The sequence below is a fragment of the Mustelus asterias genome, chromosome 26 (genome assembly GCF_964213995.1).
Source record: "Mustelus asterias chromosome 26, sMusAst1.hap1.1, whole genome shotgun sequence".
Lineage (NCBI taxonomy): Eukaryota > Metazoa > Chordata > Chondrichthyes > Carcharhiniformes > Triakidae > Mustelus > Mustelus asterias.
Window position 1 is genome coordinate 42,306,430 of NC_135826.1, and position 23,797 is coordinate 42,330,226.

Sequence of the window (23,797 nt, forward strand, 5' to 3'; positions counted from 1 at the left end):
ACCTTCAAAACTGAGCGTACACACCAACCTCTCCTGAATAAATCCACAGGGAATTTCCCCAGATTATTGAAAGGGCAAAATGCCCCTGTCCTCACATGAAATAAGCACTAGTAACTGTGATTTTAAAAGTTCACAAAAAAGTAAGTCTAAGTTGGGCCTGGTCATCATACAATTGCCCGATCCGGAAACTGCATAAAGATCATTCTCTACAGCAAAGGAGCTTTGATAAAGTTTAAAAGAAGAAAGATATGTCACATTTCTCAAAAAAGACACACACACACAGACACAACCTGGACCAGTTTAAATGAAACAAAACGAATTTGTGCTGATGCGGAACACAGCTCGAATCCATTTGTGAGGAGATGCATTTTCCAGGTTTTTTTCTAAGGAACTTGTGCTGGTTCCAGGAATTTTGGAGAATGCAGCTCCTGTGTTAGGAGCCAATGCCACATTCTACACCCATTTGCTTCCAGTTCGGGTCAGTTTTTGCCTTGTTCGAATCCATCATCGTAAAACCATTTCATCTTAAAGTTGCACAATGCTGTCAGTTCCCGGGTAGTCTGGGGGATTAAGCTCGTACTTCTTCTGCAGGTCATCGGGCAAGTAGCGGCCAGCTAGAAAATGGAACTTTCCGGAGAATTGCGTGGCGCATTTCTTTGGCGCTGCCAGGGAAACAAGGACCTCTGGATTTATGCCATCATTGTTCCCCTTCTCTACATCCCAGCCTGTTTTTAAAAAAAAGGTAATTTACTGTTAAAGTCAGGCCAGCTGTGGTTAATAACCACGGTCCCCATGGTACAGATTCAGATATAAAGAGTTGGAAAGTTAGACCCTGTGCTTTGCCCATCTCAGCGTTATCGTCATGGTCACCAGATCAAAATTCTACAACTCCAAGTCTGATGGCGCCATTGGAGAACCTTCACCACACAAACGCAATAAATATCTGCCTCCCAGCGTTGACCATATCCATAGGCGATGGCCTAGTGGTATTCTTGCTAGACTATCAATCCAGAAACTCAGCTAAAGCTCTGGAGACCCGGGTTCGAATCCCGCCACGGCAGATGGTGAAATTTGAATTCGATAAAAAATATCTGGAATTAAGAATCTACTAATGACCATGAAACCATTGTCGATTGTCGGAAAAACCCATCTGGTTCACTTCCTTTAGGGAAGGAAATCTGCTGTCCTTACCCGGTCTGGCCTACATGTGACTTCAGAGCCACAGCAATGTGGTTGACGCTCAACTGCTCAACTGCCCTCCAAGGGCAACTAGGGATGGGCAATAAATGCTGGCCAGCCAGCGACGCCCGTGTCCCATGAATGAATAAAAAAAACCCACCTGGAATACTATGTACAGTTTTGGTCTCCTTATTTATGAAGGGGTACATACTTGCAGTGGATACACTTCAGATTGATTCTGGGATGACGGGGTTGGCTTATGAGGAAAGATCAAGCAGGTTGGGCCGTTATTCATTGGAGTTTGAAGAATGAGAGGTGATCATATTGATAATAAAAGATTCTGAGGGGACTTGACAGGGTGGATGCTGTGAAGATGTTTCTGCTCAAGCCTGACATCGACAGATTCTTGAACGATAAGTGGGTCAAGGGTTGTGGGGAACAGGCAGGAGAGTGGAATTGAGGACAAGATCAGTTCAGCCAAGATCAAGTGGGTGACACAGTGGCACAGTGGGTTAGCATTGCTGCCTCACAGCGCCAGGGCCTGGATTCGATTCCGGGCTTGGGTCACTGTGCGGAGTTTGCACGTTCTCCCCGTGTCTGCGTGGGTTTCCTCTGGGTGCCTCCCACAGTCCGAAAGACATGCTGGTTAGGTGCGTTGGCCATGCTAAATTCCCCCTCAGTGTACCCGAACAGGCGCCGGAGTGTGGCGACAAGGGGAGTTTCACAGTAACTTCATTGCAGTGTCAATGTAAGCTTACTTGTGACATTAATAAATAAACTTAATAAAATTGAACGGTGCAGCAGGCTCACTGTATGGCCAACTCCTGATCCTATTGTGTTCTAATGATACCTCAATGCCAGCCAATGAGTTGAAATGTGGCAGAATTTGCGACAGCAAATTGCAGCAGAGTCCACTTTAAGTGTCTATCTGAACAATAGCGAATGGAACTCATACAAAAATTGCAGCAAAGCCAATCCAATAAGGACAGGATTACTTCTCCAGAGAAGGCAGTGAGTAGAGGATAGTTACAGAACACCAAGTAAGTCCATTAAATCATTCTCAGCCACTTACAACAGGGTTCTCTCCAGGTGTGACTGACAGGATGGTTATCCAATCATATCCATTCAGGCAGGGTGTGATGGTGAACAGCCTTGAAAAGCAAAGAAGCTGAGGCAGGAGTTGGGACTGGTTTCATTGGCTTAGGGTAGCCCAGGGGCTATGGGGGAAGGTGATGGCATGGTATTGGACTAGTAATCCAGAGAGCCAGGGTAACACTCTGGGGACCCAGGTTCAAATCCCACCAATAGAGATGTTGAAATTTGAATTCAATAAATATCTGGAATTCAAAATCTAATGATAACCATGAAACCATTGTCAAATGACCCATCTGGTTCATTAATGTCTTTTAGGGAAGGAAATCTGCCGTCCCTACCTGGCCTGGCCTACATGTGACTCCAGACACACAGCAATGTGGTTAAATGCCCTCTGGAATGGCCTCAGTTGAAGGGCAATTAGGGATGGGTAATATATACTGGCCTATTGAATGAATTATAAAAAGGATAATCAGGAAAGGTTCAGGGAAGCGGTGTGAGTGTGGGTGGAATTTGAAGGAGGTGATTAGGTTTTACCAACCCCCGCCTCCCACTGTATTATTGGCCAGTCCAGTGACCTGGATTGCTGCGTTCAACTGTGAGCACCATGTGTTGGAAAAGATGTTAAAACATGCCAACTCCATCGCCTCATAAATCAAGAGAGAAATTTTAAAAACCGAACGATTGGGCATAAATATCATGAGTTGCAATTTTTGCATCTTATTCGTGGCTTTTTCAATCTTTAACAAATCATAGCTCTTTACAAAAACTGCATCTGATAATACTCTACAAAAATATTGTTTAGAAAAATTCCCTACCTATTATTAGTTTGGGCTGCACGATGGCACAGTGGTTAGCACTGCTGCCTCACAGCGCCAGGGACCCGGGCTCAATTCCAGCCCCAGGTGACTGTCTGCATGGAGTTTGCACGTTCTTCCCCATGTCTGCGTGGGTTTCTTCCGGGTGCTCCGGTTTCCTCCCACACTCCAAATATGTGCGGGTTAGGTTGATTGGCCATACTAAATTGACCCTAATGTCAGGGGGGTTAGCAAGGTAAATGAGAATTACGGGAACAAGGCCTGGGTGGGATTCTGTTCGGTACAGACTCGATGGGCCAAATGGCCTCCTTCTGTACTGTAGAGATTCTATGATTCTGGTTGTACATTCTGCCTGAACAGAGGGTCATCTTTGTGAATGAGGCAGGTTTCTGGGGGTATAGTCCATTTTGATTCTGTACCCACAAATTTTCTGAAATAACTACTGTTAATTTATATAAAGGTGTGTCATTTTTTTTACTCTATCTTCTCAAACAGCCACAATCACTGAATTTATCCTGATCATTTCAACAGACTGGGGATGTAGATTGAGAGGCCAAAGCAGTGCGTCACCAAACATAATAATGTCAGCGATAGACACAGAAAGAAAGACACAGAAAGGAAACTGGATAAATACTCAAAGAGGGAAATGATTGGGGGACAATAGGGAAAGAGTGGGATTAAATTGATTATTCTACCAAAATGCCAGGACTACAATAGAACAAATGATCTGTTTTCACCTGATGGGACATCAATGCTGATTATGGGAATTTTCACATGTTTCATTGTTGCCAGAATGTTGGTGTAGAGTTCCTTCAGCCCCGCCTCATCTGATAGTCCCAGGACAGCATCAATTATCAGGTTATAGGCATCATTTATCAGCTGTACCTACAGGGGAAAGAAGGTAGCATTAATGGCAGGCAACGTTTAAATACTGGCAAAGCTTAAGCAAATCAGATTAACAAATTTGTCAAAATTTCTGCTGCTCAGTATCTTAATGTTTTTGGTGTAAAGGGAGCTTTACTCTGTATCCAACCCCATGCTGTACCTGTCCTGGGAGTGTTTGATGGGGACAGTGTAGAGGGAGCTTTACTCTGTATCCAACCCCGTGCTGTACCTGTCCCGGGAGTGTTTGATGGGGACAGTGTAGAGGGAGCTTTACTCTGTATCCAACCCCATGCTGTACCTGTCCTGGGAGTGTTTGATGGGGACAGTGTAGAGGGAGCTTTACTCTGTATCTAACCCCGTGCTGTTCCTGTCCTGGGAGTGTTTGATGGGGACAGTGTAGAGGAAGCTTTACTCTGCATCCAACCCAATGCAGTACCTGTCTTGGGAGAGTTTGATGATGTTCTGGCTGCCCAGATTGGAGGTAGCTTCTACCGAAGGAGAAGACCTGAGGACAGCCTAAAATTGGGCCTCGGGCCTCATGAACAATGAACAAGTCTTTCACTTCCCTGCAGGAAGTTCATCCATTGTGAATGTGACTAATATTGGGTCTCTGTCCCCATTGGCAGTAGCTGGATGTTAATTCATGGGAAAGGGGTGGGGGGGACTGGTGGTGATTGCAGCATAAAACAAGGAAATCAGCATAATTGCCTGATGGCAATTATCTTGGAGTCAGTGACTGGGAGGTACACCCTTATTTTTAGTTGGAAAATCAATGCCTACCCCATTCTTCACGGCCCAGTTTCTGTGAGGGGTTCCATATCAGGAATCTGACCCTTTCGTTACATAGCCAGTGAGGCCTAATGCCCGCAAAGTGTCTCATTTTGGTCCAATTTGTCACAATTTCAGGTCAAGTGTTTCTCAGACATCCTTTGGGCTCCTGACATTAGCTCCTGACATTGGGCCTTATTACTTCCATTTCATACAGCCCTGAACCTTATTAGTGCAGGAATGGTCCCACATTGTACCCATGTTATGTGTGTAAAATAGACATTACAATTATTACCAGTATGTTAAAAGAATCATCATTGATATGAACATTCCTGGTTCTTTGCACTCAAAATAATTTATAAATGATTTGTTTGTAACACTCCCACCAGGTTATAGAAGTCGACAATCTTGATTACCTCAGCTGGAAGGTAGGACAGGAATGGAATATCCATTTTCTCACATTGAACTGTAAAGTCCAGGAAGGTGGGTTTGCAGGAACGCTTTGGGTAATAGATAGTTGGTTCGTAGTTCTGTCAGAAAACCAAAGCAGAGTTTATCAACATGTTCTTTTCCAGGCCTGCCTTTACAGTGAAAAGTAGAACAGCGCCTTTGTTTTATGATTTTCATTGACATTTGCAAATTCCTCCATAGTCTCATCTCTCCCTATCTCCACAACATCCTCCAGTCCTATAAGCCTCTGAGATACCTGCACTCCTCCAATTCTGGCCTCTGATTTTAATCACTCCACTACTGGAGAGGTCATGCCTTCAGTTGACTAGTCCCTAAGCTGTAGAAATCCCTCCCTTCGCTGCTCTACAACTCTCTCCTCCGGTTTGCTCCCACATTCTGAAAGACGTGCTGGTTTAGGTGCGTTGACCCGAACAGGCACCAGGGTGTGGCAACTGGGGGAATTTCACAGTAACTTCATTGCAGTGTTAATGTAATCCTTACTTGTGACTTATAAATAAACTTTAACTTTTAACTTTAAAACCTACCTCACTGACCCAAACGCTTGATCACTTGCCCCAGCTATCTCCTGTGTGGCTCTGTGTCAAATTTTTGTCTGATTATGCTGTTCGTAATGCACCTTGGGATATTTTGTGAATCAAATTCACTGCATAAATGCCAATGCTGTTGTATCATAGAACCACCAGCATAGTTGCAGGCCAGCATCCCACCATTGTCTTTATCAGTTCTTCACCTGGAACCAGCTACTCTGATCCCATCTCCCTGTTTTTTTCTGTACCTATCAATACTTTTCCTTTTTGAGTCAGACACTTTAGGAACATTTAAGCGGTTATTGGATAGGCACATGGAGCACACCAGGATGATAGGGAGTGGGATAGCTTGATCTTGGTTTCAGATAAAGCTCGGCACAACATCGTGGGCCGAAGGGCCTGTTCTGTGCTGTACTGTTCTATGTCTAAATACTTATCCAATTCTCTTTTAAACATCTGCCTCTTTAATCCCTCGTGCATTCCAGTTTTAACAACCCTCTGTATGAAAAATATTCTTCAAAGCTTCCCTTTTTTCCTCCAGTTCAGAATCCTCCTGCTATACAGCGTGAATCACCGCTATCTGGTATAAAAATGGTGAGGGTTAAGGCAGAAATGTTTTCATCAGACCGTTAATCAGTTTTGCAAATTTGCAGGAGCGCACTGTGAATTTACCAGATTGATACCTGGACACCAAGGGTTAATGTACGAGGAGCGAACACACAAACTACAATTGTATTCCTTAGATTTTAGCTGGTTAATAGACAATCTAAAAGTAAAGTTAAAGTTAATTTATTAGTCACAAGTAATAATGAAGTTACTGTGAAAATCCCTCTAGTCGCCACACTCCGGCGCCTGTTCGGGTACACTGAGGGAGAATTTAGCACGGCCAATGCACCCTAACCAGCACGTCTTTTGGACTGTGGGAGGAAAAAAAGCACGTGGAGGAAACCCATGCAGACACGGGGAGAACGTGCAGACTCCACAAAGACTGTGACCCAAGCCAGGAATCGAACCCAGGTCCCTGATGCTGGGAGGCAGCAGTGCCACCTTGCCATCCAACTAATTAAAGTTTTCAAGATGTTATGAGGAACAGATAAAGTGCCACTGTGCCACCCAAGCTAATTAAAGTTTTCAAGATGCTATGAGGAGCAGATAGAGTAGGATGGGAGAAACTATTTCTGCTGGTTGGGGAATTGGGGCGGATGGGGGGCTGGGATTGTTGGGGGGACAGTCTAAAAATTAGGGCCAGACCTATCAGGAGTGGAATTAGGAAATACTTCTTCACACAAAGGGTGGTTGAAGTTTGGAACTCTCTTCCACAGTGGCATGGTGATATTGTCGCTGGACTAGTAATCCAGAGATTCACGCTAATACCCTGGGGATCAGGGTTCAAATCCCACCACGGCAAACGGTGAAATTTGAATTCAATAAACACATGGAATTAAAAGTCTAATATTAACTATGAAACCATTAACAATCGTCATAAAAACCCATCTGGGTTCACTAATGTGATTGACTCTTACCTGTGCTCAGGGATGGGCAGTAAGTGCTGACCCAGCCAGTGACACCCACATCCCATGAACAAATAAAGATAAAATAGATTTGTATTGGCCAATTATAAATTTTAATGCTGAGATTGATAGATTTTTTTTGTAACCTAGTATTAAAGGATATGCGGAAAAGACGGGTTTATGCAGTTAGATCACAGATCAATCAATGAAAAATAGGACAGGTTCGAAGGGCTGAATGGCCTTCTCCTGTTCCACATCTTTGCTCTTCACTCTCTGACGGAAAACCATGAAAATACAAAAAAACACTTAAATTGCGGAATAAATTACCTGCAAAGGACAATGTAAATGGGTCAAGAGACATCTGGAGCTGGGTGGGAGTATCTGATCTGTCAGTGATGAACGAGGTTTAAAGAGACTTCGAGATGCAGAGGTAGGTGGGTGAGTCGGGTTCATTCCATTAGAAAATGAATGAATCCTTCTTAATAACATTTCTCCTGTATCTACCTTGCGAGTTTGAGCGAGGTATATTCTTTTTATGATGGGTTGACAGATCTATATTTCACCTCAGGAAAGAGTGCAGACATAATTTCCTAGGAAGTATGTGCGCATTATTAAAACATGGCCCGGCAGCAGTTTTCAATTTCATATCTAACCCTGCCAAAGCAGCCTCGTCCCCTTCCCCCACCTCCGTTCACCTGTTACAGTGAGGGTTCAACAAGAATTACTCCCGTTATTCATCGGAGACTGAATCTGGATCAAGCACAGAATACATAATGCCTGGATTCAGCATCCAGGTTCCAAACGAATGGAGGTCAGGATGGGCCCTCGTGGTGAGCTGGGGTCCTATCTGTATAACGAAGCCACTATGTGGAGAATAAATCCATTGTAGGAAGATTTATATTTAAAAGAAAGCAGCTTTGCAGATTCAGCTGCTGCTCATTTGGTAGAACTCTGAGGCAAAAGGTTGAGGGTGAGTGGTGTGATGGTAATGTCGCTGGACACCCAGAGACTCCCAGCTCATCTATTCCCACCACAACAGCTGGTGGAATGAGTTCAGTTAATAAATCTGGAATTGTAAAGCTAAACTCACAAACGGTGACTGTGAAACTATCATTGATCTTTGTAAAAACCTTTCTGGTTCCGAATGTCCATTAGGGAAGAAAACTTGCTGTCCCTACCTGGTCTGGCCTACAAGTAAGTAAGTTTATTTATCAGTCACAAGTAGGCTTACATTAACACCGCAATGAAGTTCCTACTCACACTCCGGCGCCTGTTTGGGTACACTGAGGGACAATTTGGCATGGCCAATCCACCTAACTGGCACATGTCTGAAACCCACGCAGACACAGGGAGAATGTGCAAACTCCACACAAGTGACCCAAGCCAGGAATCAAACCCGGGTCCCCGACGCTGTGAGAAGCAGTGCTAACCACTGTGTCACCGTGCCGCCCCAGTGATTCCAGACCCACAGCAATGTGGTTGCCTCTTAACTGCCCCTCTGAGCAAACCACTCAGTTCAAGGGCAATTAGGGAAGGGTGCCAATTGCTGGCCTTGTCAGCAATGCTCGCATCCTTTGAAAGAATAATGCAAAGCACAATTCTCATTGAGCACATAATCCAGGCTGACGCTCCCAGAGCAGTGCTGAGGGAGTGCTGCACTGTTGGAGCTGCTGTCTTTTTTGATGTGATGTTAAACCAAGGGCTCAGCTGCCCTGTCAGGAGGACGTTTTTCCTTATTCATTCGTGGGACATGGGTATCACTGGCTGGCCAGCATTTATTGCCCATTCCTAGTTGCCCAAGGGCAGTTCAGAGTCAACCACATTGCTGTGGCTCTGGAGTGATATGTAGGCCAGACCAGGTAAGGATGGCAGATTTCCTTCCCTAAAGGACATTCGTGAACCAGATGGGTTTCTCCGACAATCTACAATGGTTTCATGGTCATCAGTAGATTCTTAATTCCACATATTTCTGATTGAATTCAAATTCCACCAATTGCCGTGGTGGGATTCGAACCCGGGTCCCCAGAACATTAGCTGAGTTTCTGGATTAATAGTTTAGCGATAATACCAGTAGGCCATCGCCTCCCGTAAAATATCTCACGGCCACTATTGAAGGAAGGGCCTGGTGTCCTGGGCCAATATGTATCACTCAATCAATATTCCAAACACTGATGATCTGGTCATTGTCATGTTTCTGTGTGTGGGAGCTTGCTGTGCACAAATTGGCTGTTGTGTTTCCTACATTATAACACTGACTACACTTCAAATGTACTGCATTCGTTGTAAAGCACTTTGGGAAAGATGCTATATAAGTGTAAGTCTAAAATTTTTATACCTCCCCCTTCCCCACCCCCAGAAATATTTCGAGGAACTTCACAAAGGGAGTTACTTTGAATAAATAGTGGCCATTGTTATACAGCACCAGGTTAAAGTCCAACAGGTTTATTTGGAATCACGAGCTTTCGGAGCGCTGCTCCTTCATCAGGTGAGTGACTCACGTTCATAGAGAAGGAAAGGAGAGAATGCAGAATGTAGTGTTACATCATAACTAAGGTGTAGGAAAAGACCAACTTAATGCAAAGTAGGTCCATTCAAAAGTCTGAAGGCAGCAGGGAAGAAGCTGGTGAGACACTGGTTATTCATCGATTCATAGAATCCCTACAGTACAGAAGGAGGCCATTCGGCCCATCAAGTCTGTACCAACCATAATCCCACCCAGGCCCTATTCCCGTAACCTGCTAATCCCTCTGACGCTAGGGTCAATTTAGCATGGCCAATCAACCCAACCCGCACATCTTTCGGACTGTGGGAGGAAACTGGAGCACCCGGAGGAAACCCACGCAGACACAGGGAGAATGTGCAAACTCCACACAGACAGTGACCCAAGGCCGGAATCGAACCCGGGTCCCTGGAGCTGTGAAGCAGCAGTGCCTCACACAGGCCACTATGCCACCGTGCCACCCATTATTAAGAGATGATGGTTATTAAAAATGTCAGTTATTATAAGGTGCTATTAGTTGAATATTATTCAGCAGCAAGAAACAATTCACATTAAATTAGCGTGGGATTGTGTTTTATCTGGACTTTAACATTTTACTTGGTGGATGAAGGAATGAATCCCTGAGGACATAATGTTCGGCCTTTGTGCTTTTTAATGAGTGGATACAATACAACCAAGCTGTGGGCATCAGGCCACAGGACAACTGGTGCATTCAAGGAACTATTGCAGAATAATTCACATTTAATTACATTTAATTAAACAGGTCAGTCAGAGTGTTTGCCAGTTCCAGATGAGACCCACAGTGCGTGCTGTCAATCCATTCAGTAATTCATTCAGTAAAAGCTCAGATTTTGGATCTGTTCTAGTAAATGAACAGGTGTCATCTCCAGCAGCAGAGAGAAGGTATTTGTCACTGAGTGATGCATTTCACAGGGGATCAACCCGAGGATTTGAATTTCTATAGCGCAGAGAAGGAGACCATTCGGCCCATCATAGAAACATAGAAAATAAGAGCAAGAGTCGGCCATTCGCGCCTGCTCCGCCATTCATTATGATCATGGCTGATCATCCAACTCAATAGCCTGATCCCACCTTCCCTCCAACCCTTTGATCCCCTTCACCTCAAGTGCTATATCTATACAGAGCGGGATTTTATAGCCTCGCTCATCCCGAAACTGTAAAATCCCATTGGAGGTCAGCAGGCCTTTCCATGGTCCGCCCCTTGTCCGCTCCGATTCCCGTAGCGGGCGGGACGTTAAAATTCCGGCCACAATGATTTGGCCTCAACTACTTTCTGTGGTAGTAAATTCCAGAGGCTGACCTCTGGGTGACCACTCTCATGCCTTTCTGACCCTTTGAAAGAGCTCTGCAATTATTCCACTCCACTGCTGTTGATACTGTTCACCTCAAGTTCTATATCTAACTGCTTCTTGAAAACATACGCTGCGGTTCTTCCAAACACCTGTAAATATTTCCTTTCGAGCCTTTGCTTTCCACCATTAGAATCCCCACAGTGCAGAAGGAGGCCATTCAGCCCATTGAATCTGCACCGACCACAATCCCACCCAGGCCCAATCCCCATAACCCCACATATTTACCTTGCCAATCCCCTAACACTAGGGTCAATTTAGCATGGCCAATCAACCTAACCTGCACTTCTTTGGAGTGTGGAAGGAAACCGGAGCATCCATAGGAAACCCAGGCAGAGATGGGGAGAAAGTGCAAACTCCATGCAGACAGTGACCCGAGGCCGGAATTGAACCCGGGTCCCTGCTGCAGTGAGGCAGCAGTGCTAACCACTGTGCCGCCCCAAAAATAAAAAGTCTACTGCATCTGGTATTCCCAGGCGGTCTCCCATCCAAGTACTAACCAGGTCTGAGTTTGTTTAGCATTGTAGGAGCACCATGATTACCCAGACTGCAGTTGGATGGACAATGACCAACCTCCCAGCTCCTCGAGAGGAAACTAGGAATGGGGAATGAGGCCACAGATTCAACATTGTCAGCGTTAGCCACATCCTGAGAAGAAATTAAAACAAGATTTGTGTCTGTGACAACCACTGGGAGATTGATTCCATCCTGCTGTTATAAATCAGTGACGGCAAGATCGCGGCCTATTTTCAGAGTTAAGCTGCAGGTAGAATTATCCAGCTTGTTGGTTGAACTTCTTCATGAGGGGCACAAAATAGTCTCAGGTGGAATGTAGAATCCTCACTCTACCGGGGGTCAACATCTGCTGTTCGGCAGAAGGCACTGACAGACTGGTGTCTCGGAATCTTTTCTCGCTGTGAACCTGACAGGCTCGGCAATGAATTATTTAAAATGCTACAGAAGTATCCGAGTGAAACTTCCACTGCGGCACTCATACCAAATAACGTCATTTAAAGAGACAGTTTGACACGTTAAAAGTAGTTCCAAGCGTATTTGGATCACCTCAGAACACGACCTTGGGCGCCATTCTGAGTAACGGCTTGAAGTCCTCCATGCTGATGAGTGGACCTTGACACAAACAAGCTTCAGCCTTTATTGTTGATGTGACAAGATGGCTCCGACGTTGTCTGAAATATGAACCGTCAGGACTTATCTTGGCCACGAGTATTCATGGGATTCACTTTCCTGCGGGGCTTTCAGAGACACCAGCTTATCAATGGATTTCCCAAGCGGACCCCTACTCTCCCTGGTGGGGATTGATACCAGGGTCAATGTGCGCAGTGTGGAGCAATACCATGAGGCTGGTACAAAGGCACTTTATTCACTCTGAAGTTCTTTGGCACATCCTAAGATGGCGAAAGGTGCCATATAAATGGAAAACCTTCCTTTTTATCGTACAAATTTTCCCAAATCAGTGTACAGTGTAAATTGGAGATGACCAATGTGATAGACACAAGGCATGGTTGTTGATGCGATGTTTGCTCACCTTGTGTTGGGACATAATGATGGATATTACAGATGTTACCAAGGGCAACAGCACCCTGAGCAAAAACCTCTGGTGGTTTCAGCAATATGGAAACATAAGTACTAGAAGCAGGAGGAGACCATTTGGCCCTTCGAACCTGCTCCACCATTGATTATGATCATGGCTGAACATCAAATTCAATATCCTGATCCCCCTTTCCTTCCAAAATCCCTTGATCCCTTCAGCCCCAAGAGCTATTGGTGGAATGCTCCCAAAAGAATTCTAAGTGCCGAATTCGCGTAAAAGCTGGAGTTAATCCTGTTGGTTTTTTTCAGCAGGATTTTCAAAATGGGTCTCCCACCCTCTGTGCATCACAGAGTGCAGTAGCGTGATTCAGGGGGCGGGACCTATTCCCGCTGGAGAGACAGACAGCGCTGAGCAGGCCACTGGGCATGCACCGATCTGTCAGCGCACTGCCAGCCTCCCAATCACTTCAAATTATTTCATTGGCTGTAAAGCACCTTAGGATATTCTGAGGATGTGACAGGTGCTATAGAAATGCAAGCCTTTTCGTTTCTGATTCTATATTAGCGATTACAATGGTAAGTTACAAATGATTTTAAAGGAAATGTATTTTTGTTTGCAGACTTGTCCTTTCAAAACAATGTCAGCATCCTCCTCAAACACTGAAACCTGCTCAGGAAACTCAATGTCAAAGGGTGTAGACTCCCCACCATCCCAGATACCTACAAACATACGAAGGTGTCTCGCACACACAAGGCCGATGGCTCCATTTTGCTCCTGGCCGCAGATCACCAATATTGTTGGCTGTTTCTTTGACAGTGAGTTCCGCGGAAAAGCCTGAGGAGGAAAGAGAAAGGTTATGAGTGCCTTTACCAACCCTGAACCTTAACCTCAGGGCTAGGGTTGCTGACTCTCTTCTCACACAAAAACAAGAACATAAAATATAGGAGCTGGAGTGGCCACCGGGCCCTTCCAGCCTGCCCCACCATTCAATACCATCATGGCTGATCTATGCCGGCCTCAGCTCCTTTTCTGGGCCATTTCCCTATAACCCTCTATTCCTCGATCTATCAAATATTTATCCACCTCCACTTTAAATACTTCTAATGATCCAGCCTCCACCACCCTTTGGGGCAGAGAATTCAAGAGATTCACTTGGCGATGGCCGAGTGGCCCATTATCGCTAGACTATTAAGCCAGAAACTCAGCTCATGCTCTGGGGATCCGGGTTCGAATCCCACCACAGTAGTTGGTGGTATTTGAATTCAATAAAAAATATCTGGAGTTAAGAATCTACTGATGACCGTGAAACCATTTTCGATTGTTGGAAAACCCCATCTGGTTCACTAATGTCCTTTAGAGAAGGAAATCTGCCATCCTTACCCAGTCTGGCCTACATGTGACTCCAGAGCCACAGCAATGTGGTTGACACTCAACTGCCCTCGGGCAATTAGGGAAGGGCAATGCCAGCAATGCCCATGTCCCACAAATGAATTTTAAAAACCCACCCTCTCCGAGAAGACATTTCTACACACCTCAGTTTTAAATGACTGGCCCTTTATCTTGTAGCTGTGTCCCCTTGTTCAAGACTCTCCCACCAGTGAAACCATCTCACCATCTACCCTGTAAAGGCCCCTGAGGATCTGAAATGTTTGAATAAGGTCGCCCCTCATTCTTCTAAACTCCAATGAATACAGACCTGGACTATTTGGTCTCTCTTGATAGGACAACCCTCTCACCCTAGGAATTAGTCTGGGGAATCTCCTTTTCTGTTCCTTGCTCAAAGAAATAGAAAGATTTACATATTTCCATCGCCCCATTGAGCTCAGGATGCTCGAAAGCGCTTTCCAGCTAACAAAGTACTGTTTGTAGTGTATTGAATTTTGAATTCAATTCATAAATTTGGGATTGAAAGTTAATCTCAATAACAATCATCAATTCTTCTAAAGACCCATCTAATTCACTAATGTCTCTTCAGCAAAGGAATTTTGCCCTCCTTACCTATAAAATTCGAACAGGACTGGACACGGTAATTGCAGGAAGGATGTTCCTGATAGTGGGGGTGTCCAGAACCAGGGGTCACAGTCTAAGGATACAGAGTTAACCTTTTAGGATTGAGATGAGGAGAAATTTCTTCACCCAGAGAGTGGCAAGCGTGTGGAATTCACTACCACAGAAAGCAGCTGAGGCCAAAACGTCATATCTTTTCACGAAGCAGTTAGTTATAGCTCTTGGGGTGAAGGGGGATCAAAGGATATGGGGGAAAGGCAAGATCAGGCTATTGAGTTGGATAATCCATCATGATCATTATGAATGGTGGAGCAGGCTTGAAGGGCCGCATGGCCTACAACTGCTTCTATTTTCTATGTTTCTATAGTCTGGTCTACATGTGACTCCAGACCCACAGTAACCAGGCACAGGATTCTCCAGCCACGCTCACCTCAAAACCGGAGAATCCCACCTGAGGGCAATGGATCTTTGCATGCTCCGCCTCCCGCCCGTTACAATTCCCTTAGCAGGGGGAATGGGAGAATTCTGGCCATGGCTGATCCTTAACTGCCCTCTGAATTGTTCCGTTCTGGGCAATTAAGGAATGGGCAACAAATGTTGGTTTTGCCAGCGATTGCCACACCCTACATCCCATGAAAGAATTTTAAAAATAGGATCGTTCTCCTAGGTCATGCTCGCTGCAACGTCATGGAAATTAATCATTAATTCCTGGAGCGTTCCAATCAGGAACTGTCACCAAAGAGCCAGTGAATGAGAAAGAGAGAGAGGAGGAGAGTGAGACACACACACGGATGCACATCCATCTGGACGCACATCCATCTGGACCTACTGCACATCAAGGTAAGTTGTTACCTGAATCCCAGGTGTAATTATTGACGACCCATTCCAGTAGGTGTCAGCTGTGGTTCAGTGTGCACCACCCCTGTGTCTGACTCAAAAAACTGTTGGTTTGGAGACTTCATCCAGCCTGTCTCTCCCAGTGCAGTATTGAGGGAGTTCTGCACTGTCAGAGCTACCATCTTTAAGATAGAACCAGCCCTCTCAGGTGGGTACAAATGATCTCATGAGATCATTAAATATTGGCCAGGGCACCAGGGAAAACTCTGCTGTTTGTCTCTGAATTGTTTTTATATTTATCATTAATTAAATGTGATTAATGATTAATATAAAGTACCTGGATGAGTACTTGGCACGCCATAACATTCAAGGCTATGGACCAAGAGCTGGCAAGTGTGGTTAGATGGACAGGTCAGGGCCTTTCATGCGTTGGTGCAGACGCGATGGGCTGAAGGGCCTCTTCTGCACTGTAACATTCTGTGATTCTGTGATTCACAGGATGTGGATCTCGCCAGCGATGCCCACACCTTGTGAAGGAATAAAAAACTTATTTCAAAGACAAGTAGCAGAGTTACTCTGGTATCCCGGCCAATATTTAGTTCTCATCAACATCATGTACACAGTTATTTTGTCACACTGCATTGTTATCTGGAGGAGTTAGCTATAAGCTAATTGGCTCCTGCGTTTCCCTGCATTGCAATTCCTTCTCACCTGTGTCTCTGGAAATCTTGCAAAGGGATTTGGCAACTAAAAGGTTAATTTCTGATTCTCCTTTTCCAGAGCAAAAATGAAACTTCAAAGTCAATTTATGAAGAATGATATCGTTTACAATGGCCAGACAGAAGGAAAATCGAGACCAGGTGATTAATGAGGCCCGTTTGCTGGGTATCTGTCAGGGAAAGGTTAGCAGCTCCTGCCCTTCCCACCAAGTAGCTGATCACCCGCCCTCCATTTCCGATGTCAGCACCAAGCTGGAGTTGTAGTGCATGAATGTTTAAAATCTCCAGACCATCACATTTCCACTGACAAAATAAAAGATCAAAACTAGATTGGGCGGCACGGTTGCACAGTGGTTAGCGTTGCTGCCTCACAGCGTCAGGGATCCGGGTTCAATTCTGGCCTTGGGTGAAGTTTGCACATTCTCCCCATGTCTGTGTGGGTTTCCTCCGGGTGCTCCGGTTTCCTACCACAGTCCAAAGCTGTGCGGGTTAGGTTGATTGGCCATGTTAAATTAACCCCAGTGTCAGGGGGATTAGCAGGGTAAATATGTGGGGTTATGGGAATAGGACTTGGGTGGGATTGTGGTCGGTGCAGACTCGATGGGCCGAATGACCTCCTTCTGCACTGTGGGGATTCTATGATTCTAGATTCATCATTGGATCTTTGACTGAAAGTCTTGAGTCACTAAAACCACGCTGGCAATAAGCAATAGTGAACAACCCCTTAGGACTCTGGAAGATCTCCCATTGGATGTTCTAAGGATGAAGCTTGCTTTGTCTTCAATGAGTTTGCTGAAGCTGCAGATTGGAGGAACAAAGGGAAGATTGAAGGGGATGAAAACATCACAGTGTTTGAGGCCCGAGGAGAGAATGAGAGCAAATTGAGGGGAGGCCTGATTCCAACAGAGTGAGGATGTATGGAGGAGAGTGTTTCAGGAGGGAATGTAGGCCCTTCACAGTCAGAATAAAGGAGGGAATAAAGAAATGGCCCAGGAATTAAATTTGTACTTATGTTTCAGTTTTCACAAAGGAAGACATGAATAACGTACCAGAAGTTCTGAGAGAGACAAGTTTTAGTGAGGAACTGAAGGAAATCAGCATTAGTAGAGAAATGGTTTTGGGGAAATTGATGAGATTGAAGGTGGATAAATCTCCCGTTCCTGATAATCTTAAGGAAGTCCTAGAAATAGTAGATCCATTGCTGGTTAATTTCCAAAATTCTTTGGACTCTGGACTGGTTCCTACAGATTGGAGGGTAGCTAATAAAAGTCCACTATTCAAGAGGGAGATAGGGAGAAAACAGGGAACTATAGACCAGTGAGCCTAACATCAGTACTGGGGAGTTGCCAGAGTCCATTATCAAGGATTTCATAACCCGGCATTTGGAAGGCAGTGGTATAATCAGACAAAGTCAGCATGGATTTACAAAAGGGAAATCATGCTTGACAAATCTATTGGAGTTCTTTGAGGATGTAACTAGTAGAGTTGACCGAGGAGAACCAGTGGATGTGGTTTATTTAGACTTTCAGAAGGCTTTCGACAAGGTCTCACATAACAGACTGCTATGTAAAGTTAAAGTACATGGGATTGCAAGTAATGTCTTGAGATGGATAGAAAGCTGGTTAGCAGATAGGAAGCAAAAAGTTGGCATAATGGGTCCTTTTCTAATTGGCAGTCATTGACTGGTGGGATTCCACAGGGATCTGTGCTTGGACCCCAACTGTTCACATTATATATTAATGATTTGGAACTGAATGTATTATCTCCAAATTTGCAGATGATACAAAGTTGGGTGGGAGAGTGAGCTATGAGGAGGATGCAGAGATGCTTCAGTGTGATTTGGACAGGCTGAGTGTGTGGGTATCTGCATGGCAGATGCAGTATAATGTGGATAAATGTGAGGTTATCCACTTTGGTCGCAATAATAGGAAGACAGATTATTACTTGAATGGGTGTAAATTGAGAGAGGTGCATATTCTGCGAGACCTTGGTGTCCTCGTGCATCAGTCACTGAAAGCAAACACAAAGGTACAGCAGGCAGTAAAGAAGGCAAATGGTATGTTGGCCTGGATAGCGAAAGAATTTGAATATAGGGATAGGGATGTTTTGTTGCAATTGTATAGGGCGTTGGTGTGGCCACACCTGGAGTATTGTATGCAGTTTTGGTGTCCTTATCTGAGGAAGGATGTCCTTGCTATAGAGGGAGTACAGCGAAGGTTTACCAGGCTGATTCCTGGGATAGCAGTTCTGTCACATGAAGAGAGACTAAATTGGTTAGGATTATATTCAATGGAGTTTAGAAGATTGAGAGGGAATCTCATAGAAACTTATAAAATTCTAACAGAATTAGACAGGGTAGATTCAGAAAGAATGTTCCCAATGGTGGGGGAGTCCAGAACTAGGGGTTATAGTTTGAGGATAGGGGGAAAACCTTTTGGATCCAAGGTGAAGAGAAATTTCTTCACCCAGAGTGTGGTGAATGTGTGGAATTAAGTACCACAGAATGTAGTTGAGGCCAAAACATTGTCTGATTCCAAGAAGAAATTAGATATCACTCTTGGGGCTAAAGGGATATAGGAGAAAGGGGGGATCAGGATATTGAATTTGATGATCAGCCATGATCAAAATGAATGGTGGAGCAGGCTGGAAGGGCCGAATGGCCTCCTCCTGCTTCTAGTTCCTATGTTAATTCTAGAAGGAACATGAAAGGAAAGTTTAGCAATGGCAACAAGAGCACTGATCAAATAGCGAGACAGACTGTGACGAGGGAGGGTCTGAAGGGTGAACATGAGAAAAGGATCACCTATTGATGACATAACTAAGAACTGCGCGCTGGGGTAAGTCACTTGACCCTTCTCGCTGGTTCTAGATTCAATACAATCATGGTGGATATTTTAGCTCAACTCCACTTTCTACCCCACCCAGATCGCCCTCAATTCTCCCAATGTCCAAAAATAGATCAATCCCAGTCTTGAATATATTGAACTGAACATGCACATATTTTGGGACAGAGAATTCCAAAAATTCACATCTCCCCATTTTAGTCCAATTGGTCAAGTGCTCTTTCCCATCTGCTTTTCCTACATTACAACAATGACTACACTTCAAAAGTACTTCACTGACAGTAAAGTGTCTTCAGGCATCCTCAGGTCATGAAAGGCACAATATAAATGTAATTCTTTTCTTCTTTCTTTCCTTATGACTCCTATTTCTAGACCCTCTCTGGGGTCTAACATCTATCCCATCAAGCACACTTAGATTATTAAATGCAAAACCAATCATTCTTTTAAAATCCAGACAATATATGGTCATTCTCCTCAATCTCTCTTAATAGGACAATCCTTCATAACTTTAGAAATCAAGCGAGTGAACCTCTGTTGCATCATCTCAAAGGAAACTACATGCCTCCTCGGGTAATGACATTTTCCTCAAAGTACAAGAGTTAAGGTTGCCCATCCTGGTTTGGCATATTCCTTTCAGTATAATTGCATGCACGCCTGCCCACTTCAACTGCCCCACCCAGTTAAATAGCTATTCCCCCCTATAATAATAATCTCTCCCTCAATGTCAACAAAACGGAGATTGTCATCAACTTCAGGAAGCATAGAGGAGAACATGCCCCTGTCTACATCAACGGGGATGAAGTAGAAAGGGTCGAGAGCTTCAAGTTTTTAGGTATCCAGATCACCAACAACCTGTCCTGGTCCCCCCATGCCGACACTATAGTTAAGAAAGCCCACCAACGCCTCTACTTTCTCAGAAGACTAAGGAAATTTGGCAGGTCAGCTATGACTCTCACCAACTTTTACAGATGCACCATAGAAAGCATTCTTTCTGGTTGTATCACAGCTTGGTATGGCTCCTGCTCTGCCCAAGAACACAAGGTTTACAAAAGGTTGTGAATGTAGTCCAATCCACCACACAAAGCAGCCTCCCATCCATTGACTCTGTCTACACTTTCCGCTGTCTCGGCAAAGCAGCCAGCATAATTAAGGACCCCACGCACCACGGACATTCTCTCTTCCATCTTCTTCCTTCAGGAAAAAGATACAAAAGTCTGAGGTCACGTACCAACCGACTCAAGAACAGCTTCTTCCCTGCTGCTGTCAGACTTTTGAATGGACCTACCTTGCATTAAGTTGCTCTTTCTCTACACCCTAGCTATGACTGTAACACTACATTCTGCACCTTCTCCTTTTCTTCTCTATGAATGGTATGCTTTGTTTGTATAGTGCGCAACAAACAATTCTTTTCTCTGAATGCTAATACACATGACAATAATAAATCAAATCAAATCCAATCAAATTTTTGCAGATAATCGACAAATATGAAATTAAAAATGTATTTTTTTTAACATGGCTGTGAATTCTGTCAACCACTGGGTATCTGGAGGATTAATCTTTAATTCCTGGAGATTCCAGGACAAGCCTGGAGGGCAGATAGATAAAACACTATTTGAATGGGTTATAGAGTACATGAGCAAAGAGGCGATACTGTATTTGTAGAAAACAGTTGTTAGTCCACAGTTAGCGCACAGTGTACAGATTTAGATATCCCATTATAGAAGCAATATTAAAGTCACAGAGGTTGGAGAGCAAACAGGATGATGCCAAGGAAGGGAACCATAGTTATGAGGAAAATATTGGGGCTTTTAATATATTACAGATATTTATAGAGAAATATTAAATGAATCATACTGTAATTCAGCCTTCTGCCTGTGGTGGCACTGTGATCGCAGCGTGTGACACGTTTACATAGGAATTCCCCATCATAATTATGGACACTGACTCTATAATGGGGAGATAAGCTGAAAGTATGTTGACATAAGATTTAATATATTACAGTAAGAAGTCTCACAACACCAGGTTAAAGTCCAACAGGTTTATTTGTTATCACGAGCTTTCGGAGCGCCGCTCCTTCATCAGGTGACTGACTCCACTCATCGAAAGTTTATTTATTAGTCACAAGTAGGCTTACATTCACATTGCAATGAAGTTACTGTGAAAATCTCCTAGTCGCCAAACTCCAGCGCCTGTTCGGGTACACTGAGGGAGAATTTAGCATGGCCAATCCACCTAACATGCACATCTTTGGACTGTGGGAGGAAACCAGATCACCCAAAGGAAACCCAGGCAGACAGGGGGAGAATGTGCAAACTCCACATAGACAGTGACCCAAGCTGGGAATTGAACCTGGGTCCCTGGGGCTGTGAGGCAGCAGTGCTAACCACTGTGCCACCGTGCTGCCCCTGATGAAGGAGCAGCGCTCCGAAAGCTCGTGATAACAAATAAACCTTTTGGACTTTAAGCTGGTGTTGTGAGACTTCTTACTGTGCCCACCCCAGTCCAACGCCGGCATCTCTACATCATAATATATTATAAACAGATATATAATACAGATTCTAATGTAAAGGTATATGTATTGTTTGTTTACACGATCTAAACTAAAGGATCTCTGACAGTGAAATGACACGCTGGGTGGAATTTCCCATTCCCATCAGCAGTGGGATTTGTGGCAGGTGGAATTTCCCATTCCCAGCAGCATTGGGATTTGTGGCAGGCAGGGGTCGTTTGGTGGGAATTTTGTTCTTCCAACTTTCAAGGTGGGTTAAAGGCAGGTCAAGCTTCCCAACGTACGGTGCAGGGAATCCCATTTGCATTCATCAGCATCTCCTGCGTGCTCATTAGTTCATAAGATGAAGGAGCAAAATTAGGCCATTCGTCCCATCGATTCTGCTCCGCCATTCGATCATGGCTGATATGCTCCTCATCCCCATTTTCCTGCCTTCTCCCCATTACCCTTCAACCCATTACCAATTAAAAATCTGTCTAACTCCTCCTTAAATTTACTCACTGTCCCAGCATCCACCGCACTTTGGGGTAGCGAATGCCACAGATTCACAACCCTTTGGGAGAAGTTTCTCCTCAACTCTGTTTTAAATTTGCTGCCCCTTATCCTATGTATGTCCCAGGTTGTGGTTGTTCACAGAATCATAGAATCCCTACAGTGCAGAAAGAGGCTATTCGGCCCATCGAGTCTCCACCGACCACAATCCTATCCAGGCCCTATCCCCATACATTTACCCTAGTTAGTTCCTCTGGCACTAAGGGGCAATCTAGCATGGCCAATCCACCTAACCAGCACATCTTTGGACTGTGGGCACATCTACCAGCTTCGCCAGTACGAGCTGTGGCCACGAGGACTCTGGAGGACGAATGCAGAGTTCCTGGCTCACAATGAGTGAATATCTGCCCGGGTGCCATTTAAACATGGTGCCAGGACCATGGACCCCATGGTGTAACCACAGGGGGGTAAATTCCTCCCATTACGAAATGAACCGAGTTCCTTTCAGGTGCATAATTAATGAGCTGAAACAGAGATCGGACAATTCACCACACTGCCCAGCGGGAATCACGCCGCATTTCCCACTCACCACCGGACCTAGTCCCCAGAATGGAAAATTCCACCCACAGTGTCACATTTCACAGAGATCAAAGTGACAACACCTGGATCCCACTCGCTAAGCAGAATGAAATCATGGAAAGATTTAACAGAGCTAATTAGTCTGCTTTTGTACAAAGATCACGGGTAGAGTGTGTTTGCCAGCCCTAACTAACCGTGGGTTGTAAGAGATGTTTGCAGCTAAGGTCCAACGTTCCACTGCAGTCACTGAAATTACTTTGTGCGTCATTCACATTTACACCACTTAATGTGTGCTACTCATGACCCATCATTCATCTTACATCAGTGACAGGCCTGTACACCCTTGAATCACGCCGCTCAAGATACTTTCTTCTGACATAACTTGTGTTTGGAGCAACAGGGTCTGTCGTTGTACATTTGAGTGTTTGTGTGGACAGGCTGGAAAAATATTACACATCCCGTGTCACAATTTATAGAAATCCAAGTGACCACACCCGGATCCCATTGCCAAGCAGAATGAAATAATGGAAAGATTTAACAGATATTTACTCTGTTCCCACAAAAACCCCATTGGCCGAAACTCTATCACTTCGCACGCCACAGAATTGGAGCGAGCGAGGGTCCAACAATGGAAATATGGGGACAGTGTAGAGGGAGCTTTACTCTGTATCTAACCCCGTGCTGTACCTGTCCTGGGAGTGTTTGATGGGGGACAGTGTAGAGGGAGCTTTACTCTGTATCTAACCCCGTGCTGTACCTGTCCTGGGAGTGTTTGATGGGGACAGCGTGGAGGGAACTTTACTCTGTATCTAACCCTGTGCTGTACCTGTCTTGGGAGTGTTTGATGGGGGACAGTGTAGAGGGAGCTTTACTCTGTATCTAACCCCGTGCTGTACTTGTCCTGGGAGTGTTTGATGGGGGACAGTGTAGAGGGAGCTTTACTCTGTATCTAACCCCAGGCCGTACCTGTCCTGGGAGTGTTTGATGGGGACAGTGTAGAGGGAGCTTTACTCTGTATCTAACCCCATGCTGAAACTGTCCTGGGAGTGTTTGATGGGAGACAGTGTAGAGGGAGCTTTACTCTGTATCTAACCCTGTGCTGTAACTGTCCTGGGAGTGTTTAATGGGGACAATGCAA

The 23,797-nt window shown here is 44.7% G+C and overlaps 1 protein-coding gene across 1 annotated transcript in view; it reads right to left on the reverse strand.

Moving 5' to 3' along the window:
* Positions 1-525: 525 nt before the first annotated feature.
* The window catches only part of yjefn3 (YjeF N-terminal domain containing 3), a 61,347-nt gene continuing 38,075 nt past the window's right edge, over positions 526-23,797 (reverse strand). Inside the window, exons 3-6 of the mRNA XM_078198738.1 lie at positions 13,424-13,507; positions 5,159-5,272; positions 3,827-3,974; positions 526-725 (exon numbers count right to left, since the gene is read on the reverse strand). Coding sequence (XP_078054864.1) covers positions 526-725; positions 3,827-3,974; positions 5,159-5,272; positions 13,424-13,507 — 546 coding nt within the window. The remainder of the gene's footprint in view (positions 726-3,826; positions 3,975-5,158; positions 5,273-13,423; positions 13,508-23,797) is intronic.